This window comes from Rhinolophus hipposideros (genome assembly GCF_964194185.1).
Source record: "Rhinolophus hipposideros genome assembly, chromosome: 6".
Classification (NCBI taxonomy): domain Eukaryota; kingdom Metazoa; phylum Chordata; class Mammalia; order Chiroptera; family Rhinolophidae; genus Rhinolophus; species Rhinolophus hipposideros.
In genome coordinates, this window is record NC_138052.1 from 9,790,648 (window position 1) to 9,804,652 (window position 14,005).

General features: G+C 40.0%; 1 protein-coding gene across 2 annotated transcripts in view; it reads right to left on the reverse strand.

The window, feature by feature from the left end:
• Positions 1-14,005, reverse strand: part of CFAP221 (cilia and flagella associated protein 221) — a 126,549-nt gene that overhangs the window by 40,367 nt on the left and 72,177 nt on the right. For both annotated transcript variants that reach the window (XM_081052840.1, XM_081052839.1), the window contains exons 18-21: positions 13,766-13,873; positions 13,541-13,675; positions 5,090-5,248; positions 3,626-3,717 (exon numbers count right to left, since the gene is read on the reverse strand). In XM_081052840.1, the coding sequence (XP_080908966.1) occupies positions 3,626-3,717; positions 5,090-5,248; positions 13,541-13,675; positions 13,766-13,873 (494 nt within the window). The remainder of the gene's footprint in view (positions 1-3,625; positions 3,718-5,089; positions 5,249-13,540; positions 13,676-13,765; positions 13,874-14,005) is intronic.

Sequence of the window (14,005 nt, forward strand, 5' to 3'; positions counted from 1 at the left end):
GGGTGACAATAGCATTAAGTTTTATTTTTCATTCAAATAAACTGTTTTCAAGATTAATGGTTATTAGCAAATCTTGATTTTTATTGCTCTGCTAAGGCAAAGCTGGAAACGACACTTTAAAACTTCTTTTCAATTTCCTCTGAACTATTTTATAGTACAAAATTATTTGTTACTAAGTATTTTTATGCTCAAATTCTACAAGTAATCTTTAGTCACAACTAAACTTGGTACTCCAAAATTAAAAAAAAGTTTTAAAAGATATCATATTATGTAAATATCATTAAAAATTTTAAATGATATTATATTATGTAAATATCATTAATTTTTTTTTAAATTTTAGAGTACCAAGTTTAGTTGGGACTATCGATTACTTGTAGAATTTGAGCATAAAATTACTTAGTACCAAATAATTGAAGTTTTGGGGTGTGTGTGTGTGTGTGTGTGTGTGTGTGTGTGTGTGTGCGCGAGCACGTTTCTCCACATACACACCCTAGTTTGTCTGCTGAAGAGGCCAAGACACAACCCCCTTCTCCCACCACACCCCCCAGTAGCAATATATACACCTATCACCCAGACTTTGGTCTTGAATATGATTCCTCACTAAAAGGAATCCCACCACCAGAGATTAGTCCTATTGACTGACTTCATGACCAAGAATGCAGGTTCTAACTGACAACCCCCCTGAAACCTCAGAGTGTGTAGTCCAAGGGGAGTCCTGCCCAGAAGAGGGGCTGAGGCACTGAAAATGCCTCCAGAGACAGGTTGGTCTTGGAAGATGGAATGGCAACAACCAAGTGTTCTTCATAAGAGAAAACATCGAAATTTTAAAATTCTGAGACCATGTTCCTCTTACTTTTGTGTGTGTTAATCTGTTCTTCTAAAACTGAAATGCTGACAATAGATGGTGGTTGGGCATTTTGTTTTGCTTTGTTTGGTTTTAATGCCTTATTTGGCAAAGTAAAATTCAGACAACCCTAAATCAGTCTCCAAATTCTTCTGGACATTTCACTCATCTATAAAACCCAGAAGTCTGGGCACTACTGGATTAGGTGATTTCTTCCGTTGCTGTTGACTCTCGGATTTTATGGAAGTCATAGAGACAACAAGTTTGCTCTAAATTTATTAAAGAGTAAAGAAACCAAGTGAGCTGTTTTGATTATTATGAATACAAAAATGACTCAGAATAAATAAACACTAAATAACAATATCACATAGTTTAACAACAAACAGATAACTTTCAGGAACAAAAGACACTAGGGAAATACCTGATAAGCAACAGGTAATTTATTCAAGCAAAATGATTGCAAAGTTGAAGTATCAATAATGGATTTGTAGAAACTTAAAAAAGAAATGCCATTATTATTTTTTAACTGCTATAGAAATAAAAACATGATCTAGACTCTTACATCATAGAAATCCATGATAAGGAAATATAGAATCCTCTCTTGATTTTATAATCTGCTATGCAATTATGGTTTATTTGGAAACAAACTAGCCCAACAGAGCAGTCAGACACAGAAGCTGAAAGTGATAACTCACGGTTGGCAAGTTTTCTTTAATTTGTGCAGAATTCATGTTTAATTCATGGTTAATTCAAGCCCAAGGTAACCGCATTCTAACTGCTTTTTGAAAGAACAGCCTCAGGAGATTTTTCCAAGGACATTGCTTTGGAAAACAAAAATAGCATTTTTCCCCCTTCTTAATTCTGGAGACCTGTGTGTGCAGACAGCTGGTGTTCACTGGCAGTGTCCATTTCTAATTTTCCTTAGTCTCCCAACAGTACCCCATACCCAGCTATGTTTACCGATCACATGGGTCAATGTTGAAATGTCCTCACCCCACAGCAAAAAGAAGCAGTGTGTCAGGTGGTGGCGGACCATTGCCATCTGGGGGCAACAGAGTGATTGCAAGGTTTAGTGGGTTGAGTACAGAGGGCAGATGAGCAGGAAGAGTTATTCAAGATGGTGCCAGATGCTTCACATCACCATTTTACTTCAGTCCTCACAGCAGCATGGTGAGGATGCCATCAGCATTCCTGTTTCCCAGATGGGGAAGTTATTGCTCAGAGGGCTTCAGTAATAAGTAACTTGCCCAAGGACATAGAGCTGGTGGCACAGCTAACAAATAATAAGGGCAGATTTCTCAGCCACCAAAGCATTGTTCTCTCTACAGTGCCACTGTTTGGCACCAATTCTGGAGATTTCAGGTTTTAGAAATATGCTAAAATGAAGAACAAAGACGCTTAGTTTATTTTTAGATGGCAGTGGGGTGGATGAGGTATGAATGAACTCATAGAAAAGGAACTAATATTTTTGAGCTTCTGTCACATCCCAAATCCTATGCTTGGTCTCATGTTAACCTCCAGGCAAAGGAGAGCAGTAGGAAAGCACTGAGGAAATAACCCAAAAGGGAGAGGATGTTAAAAAGCCTCTAGAAATAAGGTTGGATTTTGCTTAATTCAGGAAGAGCTTGTCTGCCAGCAATGAAGGAAAAAGCACATGAAGTGTTCTGGTTCACAAACTGGATTTCAACTATCTCCTCCGATACCTGGGGAGAGGCTGCTGGACGGGCGATGTATGCGGGGTCGCTGCACATTGGATAAGCTTTCCTACTCCTACTAAATGAAAATGTCCAGGCTGAGGAGGGTCTTTGCAACAAGCCTCTGGACAAGAGGACTGGGCCCAGAGAGGTGGCCAAAGAGTGTGGTCGAGGTCACACAGCTCCAGGAAGACATGTGACCTTCGGCTAAGGGAGAGGAACGTGAGTTTCTGTGTCAGGAGATCCAGGCCATGCTGTCGGGAGTCGGGGTATAAAGGTCCCCTGCTGATCTTGGTTGGTGGCAGAGCCCAGGTTTCCCAACCACTTCTGGGCTGTGACAGGGCTCTGCTTCCTTGGGGTGGGCCTCATTCTGAATTGAGGATTTGAACAGAAGAGGACTGCTGATGACAATCATTTTGGGATACCGGTCACATTTGCTGACCAATAACTTATTCAACTATGTTTACAAGGACAATAAAGAAACAAATTTAAGGGCTCAGAAGCGGGTTATTGAGTAGGCAGAGGCCTGAAGAAAAGGCACCAGGCTCTTTGATTATATCTAAGGGCTTTGCAGAAGTGTTATATAAACAAATTGGAAAAAGGTGGTTACTCTAAAGCTCTTCTGTCTTTGGTCCAACAATATTCTCATCTACCTGTTCTGTTTCTGGAGCTGAGCTACAGGCTAAATTCAGAGCTCTGCATGATGACAACTGTGAGTCCCCACCATGAATGCCAGGCTGGAGCCTTTGGAATTGGATATCGAGGGTGTAAAAAGCTAACCCTGGCAATTTTAAAATGTTAAAAATTGACCATGGATATTTCCAACTGAATTGTATGGATCGGTTGTCCACTTTTATTGAAATATGGCCAACTAGCCACCTAACATTAATTTTTTTAAATTGTATCTTAAGATCATATCAAAATAGGAAAATCAGTATACATCATCCTATTTCTCTGACTAGCAAACTTCCCTCACGCACTAGAAGTATGAGCTGACATGACTGGCATTTCACTTTTGGGGATCACAGCTCCTGTAATCCATGGGGCAAACACACCTCTGTGAGACAAACAGGCGAGCTGTGCTTACCTGTGTGTCACCTCTGACGTAGAGGTCTCAGGCAGGGATGAGAGAACGAGGGACTGGAAGCTCTTCCAGTGCATTATCCCGGGAATGATGTCCTGGAATGGAAACGAGCATGAAAGGGTCCGACAGGTAAAGGCAAAGGCACCGCTTGGTGAGGTACAGCCTGGGAAGGGCTTCCATTTCACGCAGATGACTATTGTTCAGTCTTAAAAGTTCAGCTCCAAAATGTATAACTTTATTCAGCTTGACTGAATTTTTCTGAAGCTAAAAGACAACTGCTCCAGCAAAGGGTATTAAACAACACAATAAAGAATCGAAGTAGGGGCAAAGGAGTGTTTTCTTCCTCACAGCTCCCCCAACCCCCCACCCCGCCCCGGTTCATTAGGGACACAAGCAACAGGTCCTGGTGACTGAGGGCAGATTCGGCCTCATGATCCATTTGATTATAGTGAATGTGGTGCTAATGCGACATTCTAGAGAGGCTGGGTGGTTCCTCAAGTGGCACTGCAGACAGGGGAAGTGCCTGCACATGCGTGGGGATGCGAAGGAGGGTGCTGTCAGGCGGCCACCAGCTGGGGGGAGTGCGGGCCCTGTGATGGGGATTGTGGGAAATGAGGCTGGAGGGGCAGGCTGGTCAGAAAGGGCCTGTGGGCCAAGCTAACGAGCTTGGAGCTACTCCAATTGGCAGCAGGACCACTGAGGGTTTTCAAACCGGAAAACAACATGATCGGATATGTGTTGGAGGAAGGTTTCTAGAGAGGGCTGACTGCACAGTACTGGGCCATGACAGGGAGCAGAGGGAGATCTGTATGCTGTTTGGGGCAGACCGGTGGAATCCAGTGATGCTTAGATGTGGGACTGAGGGGGAGAAAGGGATCAAGAGTCTCATGGGCTATTGTGGAGGTCACAGAACAGAAAGGCAATGCAGGAGGAGGAGCCAGTTTGAGGTGTGGTTGGCAGAAGCAGGGCAGAGACGATGGTCTGAGTTAGGCATTTATTGAGTTTGAAGGGCCTGAGCGTAACCACCAAGAGATGTATTGGCTGTTCAGGCCGGGTTGGTTGTGTAGGGGGAGAGGGAATTCTACGGGGCATCTTCCTAACTGTGCATTTGGTACATCACCGTGTCCCTTCTGATGTTTCTACACTTTTTGGGGCCAAAGAAAGGCGGTCATAGGGGTAGGCCTGCCATGTGATTGCTTCTACATGGCTAAAGCAGGAATACAATGAATATGAGGCATAGCCTCTGAGGGAGAGAGTGAGGGAGGATGTTGAAACAAGGGTGACGTGCAGCCTGAGAGGTGGGGATGGAGAGGACGAGAGTGGTCTGGAGTCTCCCGTGACCCCCTGCAGGGCTGGTGGTAAGAGAGTGTACTCAGCCACCCGTTACCATTCTTGTTCTGCAGCTGTGGCCCTCCATTCTTGTCCCCTGCCCTTCCCTGGAGCCAGGGAGCCTGGTGATGGCATTACCGTGTGATGGAGAAACTGTTTTTGGGTGAGAGGAATGCTGGACCCACTGTGGTACTCCTTGGTGAACTTGTACTTTGGGTGAGAGCACAGATGGTAATCTATCAAGGTTTCTGCGTAGGTCAGAGGGTGCTTCACAGCAAACAATCCTGGGCTAGGATTCTGCAGAAGAGAGAGAAGAAAAAAAAGATTCTCTTTTGTTTACCAGTTTCTAAGCCAGGCATAGGACAGGCGTCTGCTAATGTTCTCCGTGGCTCCCAGCTGCACTAACACGCTCACTCCATGTCAGCTCGTCTGGGAAAGAGAAGCAGGAGAGCAGAGGTGTCTTCAAATTGGCAGGGTCTTAAATGTCACAGTCATTCATAAATGTCACTTTTCTGGTTTAAGGGCTTCATTACATACCATGTGGATTTATTACACTCACATGGAAACAAGTACAACTGAAATCACAGCTTAAAATGGCTTAAAGTATTTGTTTCTATATTTGATGAATTAGAGGGCTTTATTAAATAAACAAACTGGTTTTAAAAAGCAAGAAAGCTTCTGGCTTTCGAAAAACAGCAGCTTCTTAAAAACTACTTCAAAGAGAAGGCAAAGAAGAGGGGTGACATTTGCTGTATCAGGAAATGTCAAGATTTAACATTGTTTTGGTAATGTTTTTAATTGCGGAAGGCTCCATTTGGCTTAGTATCTGGTTTTAAGGAAGATCCTGTTTGTTTTTGTTTTGTTTTGTTTTTCACTAATTTTCCAGCAGAACTAATGGAGGCACAGAATAATTATATCAAAATATGAAAATATAGAGCCTTTTCCTTCAAGGGGTCTGTCCAACAAAAACCCCATTTTTGTCCCGAAGAACAATACAGCTTTTGCTGTCTCACAGTTATTTAATTTCAGATGTTTAAGAACCACTAAGCTGAGATTTTTGTCCTATACGTTTCTATAATTTTTTAAAATAATTGATAAGAAAACACAAAACTCCACATGGTGTATAGAAACCCAGTCTCACTGCCAAGAAACAAATGTCTCCCACAACTTAAGGGAAATCAGCTAAACCAGGGAGGCATTACATCACCTGGAGGCAAGGGTGGGAGAGCCTCGTGTGGAGTTGGTGGTAAACGTGTTCCAACCAACACTGGGAAGGCTGTAAACTGTGTGCGCAGAGGCTGGCTTGCCGCTAGGGCCGGGGGTGGGGGGAAGAAGGGGAGAAGGCTCCTGACTGAACTCGTGGATATAAAGGGAAGAAGAGGGCAGGGAGGAGGTGACGTCCACTGAGGGAATCCTCGATGCCCACAGTAATGCAGAAACAAGCAAATGCCTCAATGAGCACTTGCAGTGGAGGGAAGAGTTAGAGCGCATATCCCCTAGGAAGCCACTAATCTGCTTTCTGTCTTTATACATTACTTTAGATGTTCTAGGCTTTTACATAAATGGAATCGTACAGTAGTACTTCATTGGTCTGATTTATTTTACCCAGCATAATTATTCTGAGAACCATCTATGTTGATACATGTATCAAGAGTTCACTTCTTTCTATTACTGAAGAGTATTCCATCGTATAGTAATACCATAATTTGCTTATCCATTAACCTGCTGGTGGATGCTTTTTTCCAGTATGGGGAACATACACAGCCGCTATAAATACTTTTGCACAAGTCTGATGCTTCCATCTATCTTGGGTAAATACGTAGGAGCAGAATAGCTGGATCACATGATAGGTGTATGCTTACTACCAACTTTTTAACTTTGTAAGAAACTGTTAAACTGTTTTCCAAAGTAGTTATAGCACTTTACATTCTCACCAGAAGTCTTTAATTTTAGATATTCGAACAGAGGTACTGCAATGTGGTTTTAATTTGCACTTTGCTAATGATGCATTCTTTTGAGCATCTCTTCAGTGCATATTTGCCATCTGTATATCTTCCTTGGTAAAGATCTTTTCCTCATTTTAAAACTGGGTTGTTTGTTGTCTTACTATTAAGTTTTAGGAATTGCTTGTCTATTTCTCAATACATGTTTTTTTTTTTAATCAGATATGTGATTTCCAAATATTTTCTCTAAGTCTGTTATTTATCTTTTCATTTTCTTATCAGTGTCTTTAGAAAATCAGAAATTCTTAATTTGGACAAAGTTCAACAAATAATTTCTTTCCACTTATGGACTGTGATTTTGATGTTGTACCTAAGAAATCTTTGTCTAACCCAAGGTCACGAAGATGTTCTCCTATGTGTTTTATAGAAGTTTTCTAGTTTTAGGTTTTACATGTAGGTCTATGAGCCACTAATTTTTGTTATTGCTATGAGGTACAGATGAAAGTTCTTGTATTTTTATTTATTTTTGGTAAATGAATATCCAAATGTTTCAGCACTATTTCTTCTTTTTGTGAGTAGTTGTTCTTTAAATAATATCTTTTATTTTTCAATTACAGTTGACATACAATATTATATTAGTTTCAGGTATACAACATAATGATTAGACACTTACATAACTTACGAGGTGATCACCCCAATAATTCTAGTACCCTTCTGACTACATACATAATTATTACAATTTTATTGACTATATTCCTTATGCTATACCCTACATCCCCATGTCTACTGTGTAACTACCAATTTGTACTTCTTAATCCCTTCCTCTTTTTCATCCTCCCAACCCCCCTCCCATCTGGTAACCATCAAAATGTTCTCTGTATCTATGAGTCTGTTTCTGTTTTGTTTTTTCATTTATTTTGTTCTTTAGATTCCACATAGAAGTAAAATTATATGGCATTTGTCTTTCTCTGTTTGACTTACTCTATTCAGCACAATAACCTCTAGGTCAATCCATGGTGTTGCAGATGGCAAGATTTCATTCTTTTTGTGGCTGAATAATATTCCATTGTGTGTGTGTATTCCATTGTGTGTGTGTGTGTGTGTGTGTGTGTGTGTGTGTGTATATATATATATATATATATATATATATATATATATATATATGCACTACATCTTTATCCACTCATCCATTGATGGACACTCAGGTTGCCTCCAAATCTTGGCTATTGTAAATAGTGCTGCAATGAACATATGGATGCATGTGTTCCTTCAAAGTAGTATTGTATTATAGTTGAGCTTTGGTTGCTGTTTGCATGTCAGTGGGAGGGACTGACCCTTGTACTGATTGGTTGTGAGAATGGGCTGTGACTATAACAGAGGAGCTGTTGTGCAGGGGCTGGCCTTATGGAGCAGGATTCGCTTTAGCAGGCCTCTGGTGCCTGCCCAGTCTGCCCTTTGGTTGTATCATCCCCAAAGGCTGCTTGGTCTGAAGGTGGCCACTGGGCATGCTTGTCCTGGAGCCTCCTGGGATGGGCCCCGCTGCAGGCCAAGTTCAGCAGTAGCCTGTGCCCTGCCAGGGGCCACCTGTCATGAGCCACAAAGCAATCCGCAGATGACCTGTGCTTGGCTTGGAGTTGCTTGGCTTGGGAGATGCCAAGCCTTGAATGGAGGTCAATTGCCACTAATGCCAGGGTTGGGGTTGCTCATCAAGGAGTACTGGGCACTCTGAGGCCAGATGCTGCTTGTTTGGGTTTTGTGAACTTTTGAGAGATTTTAGGAACACCCGCAGCATGCGCCAAGATAGGATGTTTATATGGAAATTATAGGAACTATAGCTTCTGCCGACACTTCTGTCTGGGAGAAAGCTGCCCCTCCAGGTCTCATCCTAAAGCCAGACAACTCAGTTCTTCCCCTATGTCCTGGTGCCTTGTAAGCTGCTGCCCAGCACTGGAGCTAAGAATGAGTGAGTCTGTTAGCAAATAAGTCTGTGCATGGACCCTTTAAGAGGAATGCCTGGAACTGCAGCCACTCTTAATTTCATCCAGCCACAATCCCACTAGTTTTCACAGCCAGAAGCTGTGGGGACTTCTCTTCCCAGCACTAGAATCCTGGGCTGAGGAGCCTGGTGTGGGGCTGGAATTCCTCACTCCTTGGTGGGGATCTCTGCAGCTGAGATATCCCTCCTGATTTTCTGCCACACATGAGTGTGGGAGCAGCTCCTACCAGCCTCCAGGTGGCTTCTTCTTCTGTGTGTCCTTTGCTGTAAGACTTTTGTTCAGCTAGACTTCAGGCAATTCTCAATGATGGTTGTTCTGTAGTTGTAATCATGATGTGGTGGTGAGAGGAGGTAAGCACAGCATTTACTTACTCCACCATCTTGAATGAATATTCTCCAGCTCTATTTCTTGAAAAGACTACCTTTTCTCCAATGAATTGTCTTTGACATTTGTCAAAAATCAACTGACCACATATGTATGAATGCATATATTTCTGGATTCTCTATTCTGTTCCACTGATCTGTCCATTTTTGCTAACACTATACTGCCTTGATCACTGTAGCTGTACAATAAACTTTGAAGTCAGGTAGTGAAAACCATTCATTTTTGTTCTTCAAAATTGTTTTGGATATATTTGTGTTCCATATAAATTTTAAAATAAGCTGGTTGATTTCTACCAAAAAAAACCCCACACACCTTTTTTTTATTGAAATTGTGTTGAATTTTTAGATTTGTTTGGAGAGAATTGACATCTTAACAGTATTAAATCTGCAATCCCACCAACATGGTATATTTCCCCACTTATTTAGGTCTTCTTTGATTTCTCTAAGAAATGTTTCTTAATTTTCACTGTATCAGTCTTACATACTTTTGTCAGATTTATTCCTAAATGTTTCATATTTTTTGTTGCTATTGTTAAGTGAGATGGCTTTTTAAATTTTGGATTGTTTGTTGCTAGTATATAGCAATATAATTAATTTTTTATGTCGATCCTATATCCTTTAATCTTGGTAAATTTGCTTATCAGCTTTAGTAGATTCTTGGGTGGATTCCACTGCATTTTCTACATAGACAATAATTTTATTTGTGAATGTGAATAAAGATAGTTTTACACATTCCTTTCAAATCTGGATGCCTTTTATTTTTCTTGCCTTGTTGCACTGGCTATCATTACAATCTCGAATAGAATTAGTATGAGCAGAATCATTATCTTATTGTTGATCTTGGGGGAGAACATTTATCCATTTACCATTCACTATAATTTTAGCTACAACTTTTTAATAGATGCCCTTTATCAGGTTGAGAAAATGCCTGTCTGTTCTTCACTTGCTATGAGTGCTTATCAGGAATGATGTCAAATAATTTTTCTGCACCAATTGAGATGATGATATAGTTTTTCTTTTTGAGCCTGTTAATATGGTGAATTACATGGAGTTTTGAATGTTAAACTAATCTTGTATTCCTGGAATAAGCCCCTATTTGCTTATGATATGTCCCTTTTCATATAATGATGAAATTTAATTAGTTAAAATTTTGTTATAAATTTTTTTTGCATCTATGTTCAGGAAGGAAACTCTACCCTTTTCCTGTAATGTCTCTATCTGGCTTGGTATCTGAGTAATACTGACTTCTAGAATGAACAGGAAAGTAATCCCCCCTCTTCTAGTTTCTTGAAGAGTTTTTGTAGATTTGGCATTATTTCTTCTTTAAATGTTTGGCAGAATTTTCCAGTAAAGACATCGGAGCCTGGGGTTTTCCTTGTGAGAAGGTTTTTAACCACAAATTCAATTTCTTTAATAGATAAAATTTAATAGTTTGTACCTTTTAAGGAATTTTTCCATTTAACTTCTCTAATTTACTGGTTTAAAGTTTTTCACAATATTAACTTATTATCTTTTTAATATTCTGTAGAAGCTGTAGAGATGTCACCTCTGCCATTCCTGCCATTCCAATATCATATTCTAATATGATATTGGTCATATTTGTCTTTTACCTTTATTTTCCCCTGATCTGTTGGCTTAGAAATTTATCCATTTTATTGATCTTCTCAAAGAACCAGTTTTTTTCTATTTGTTTTTCTGTTTTCTATTTCATTGATTTTCAATCTGATCTTTATTATTTCTCTTCTTTGCTTGGTTCGGTTTTCATCTGTTCTTCTTCTTTTTATTTTCTTAAAGGGGTTGATGAGGACATTAACTTGATACCTACCTTTTTTTCTCATGTACGTGTATAGTATTATAGATTTCCCACAACATTTTTGTGTTGTGTTTTCATTACATTCAGATAAAACATTTGCTATGCTTTCTTTTGATTTCTTTTTTTTTTATTATTTATTAGTTTCAGGTGTACAAGACAAGGTAATACTTAGACGTTCATCATTTATATCCCTCACACTGTGAACCCCCTCCCCCTCTTTTGATTTCTTATTTGGCCTTTAGGTTATGTTAAAGTATGTTAATTAGCTTTCAAATTTTGGGGGTGTGGTTCTAGATATTTTTCATGCTATTTATTTCTGACTTGGTCCATCAAAGTCAGAAAAAATACTTTATATGATTTGAATCTTTTCAATTTTATTGAGCCTTGTTTTGTCACCCAAAGTATAGTCTTCAGTGTACACTTGAAGAGAATCTGTATTTTATTTTTTGTTCATTTTTTTGTCTTGTTTTTTGGTAGAGTGTCTAGCAATGTCAATTAGGTCAAGTTAATTGATAGCGGTAGTTAAGTCCTTTATATCCTTACTGATTTTCTGTTCACTTGTTCTATCAGTTATTGAGAGAGGGGAGTTGAAATCACCAACTATAATTGTGGATTTGTCTGTTTTTTCCTTTACAGTTCAATCAGTTTTCATTTAACACATTTTGAAGAGCTGGTATTAGGTGGATAAATATTTAGGAATGTTGTGTCCCTTTACTGACCGCACTATACTTAGGTTTCTATCCTATACATAGCAGGCATACCCTAAGTATCTGTGGAATTAATGAAGTAATAAATAACTATGGATCTTTTCCACGGAAGTATGAGTGTGACTATGGAAAAATTACCTTAACTTGTCTAGACTAGTTTTTTCACTTTAAAAACGATGAGGGGATGGTAGTGAGTGGGTATGGGGGATAAGAAACTGAAGAGTGGTTTTCAAATCTTGCTGTGGGAAACCCCAGGGTTTTACAGGGATATCCCCTTCAGGAGAACCTACTGCCATCCCAGAAACTAGAACTTTATCTATTTTACATTTTGCCTTTCTGTGTAAAATTTCAGCTGTTGAGAGGGTTTTGGTGATAAAAGAAGTTTGAAAATTACTGAGTTAAATGTCCTGTGAGGTTATCCCAGCTTTACAATTCTATATCTTTGAGGAACATTCTCTTCAACCGATGAGATGACAAGAAAATGCCCCACTATGGCCAAGCCACAAACATTGCAGCTCTCTATAGGAAAGCAGTATAATTCAGAGGAAGAAGGAAACAGTTCCAGCTCTCCTATTAACTGGCTAAGTGACCCTGAATGTGACTCTCAGCATCTCTGTCCACATTAAAGATACAGATTTGTACTTGGATATTGTCACAAAAGAGACTTTCTCAATTAATGTCTGAGTTTCTTTAATTCTCTGTGTGTGTTTTCTTTTTAAAAAAAGGGGGGGGCATAACTTGGGCAACTCCTGTATTTCACTGATGATTCCATTATTACATAGAACCTCATCAGATTTCCTGTCTGGATTCCAGTCACTTGAGACTTGGGTAACTGGAAATAGTAGAAGAGGGAAACCCATGAGGGCAGATCAAAGTAAGCAAAGGACTGGTGATGGGAGGAAAGCACACAAAGTTTGGCAGAGATATGCAGGGGAACAGGGAAGAATGAGGCTGGGATTTTATGATCGGCTTCGCATAGTCAGGAGCTTGGACTTAATTTGCTAGAAAATGGGGTCAGTGAAGAATGTCGAGGAGAGTGGCACGGTTAAGGTGTGCTTCAGGGAGGGTAGTCAAATGTGGCTACAGAAACGAAGCAGAACAGAGAAATCTGGGAGGCAGAGGAATGAGTATGGAAGGGCTACACTGGTCAAGGATGGAATAAAGACTCAAAGGAGCTCTGAGTGATGGAGTTTGGGGTAATTTGACTTTCTCTGTCATATTTTTTTCTTTCTCATTTTTAAAAACATTATATGTATGTATACATATACATATACCGGGGTGCCAACAAAACGTACACAAGTGGACACTTTGGTCAGTGCTGCTCAAGCAATAGTTCACCATAATCAGAAGTGTCTGGATGCTGATGGGAACCACTCTGAGCACCTCTTGTAATTGCGGAAGTCAAACGTGATTTGTAATCGGTATATACTAAGTATTACCATTTTAATACAGTTTTCCTTTTTTAAAATGTGTATACATTTTTTGGCACTCTCTGTATATGTGCCTATTATATAATTAGAAAAGGTTACAAAGCCATTGTCATAAAAATAAATTCTGAAATTGTTAAAAGACAGAAACATTGATATTCTCCAAGCAATACATGCTAGCAAACACTTTCAAAGATGAGATATTGTTTAAACCTTGAAATTCCAAAGAGAGAAAAATATTCCCAATTAATTCTTCTGTTTTCTTATAAAGTATCTGCTGAAATAAAGGAACATAGAACACAAGAATTCTGCCACTTACAAAAATATAAAGTGGGTCATAATCTGGAGACACAGCTAAGGCCTCAGGTGGTTTCATGCTCAAGACCTCAGTCTTGTCAGGGAACTGAGGGGTGGCGTCCTGCTTTGGCAGGGCGATGATGGTGGTGGCTTCATCCTGTGCAGGGACCAAGAGCAGCGTGTTAGTCTTGATGCCAGGAAAAGAGGGGAGAAGTGAGGGCAATTCCTGAAGGTGGGGATGAATTACCTCAGCTCCTTGCCTTAGGGCTCGAGCAAGCTTTTGAGGTCTGTAACTTGTTGAAGACCTCTGGACACAGAATGGCTGATACCCCTTAATTTTGTACAGTTGAGGAACCTGAGGGCAAAAAAAAAAAATGACTGACTGAAGATCCTGAAAAGCCTAGGACCATTTAGTGGGACCTATTCTTAATGACAGCATCTCCGAGCTGCCTGACGATGAAAGGAAAACAAGCAGCCCATTGTAACC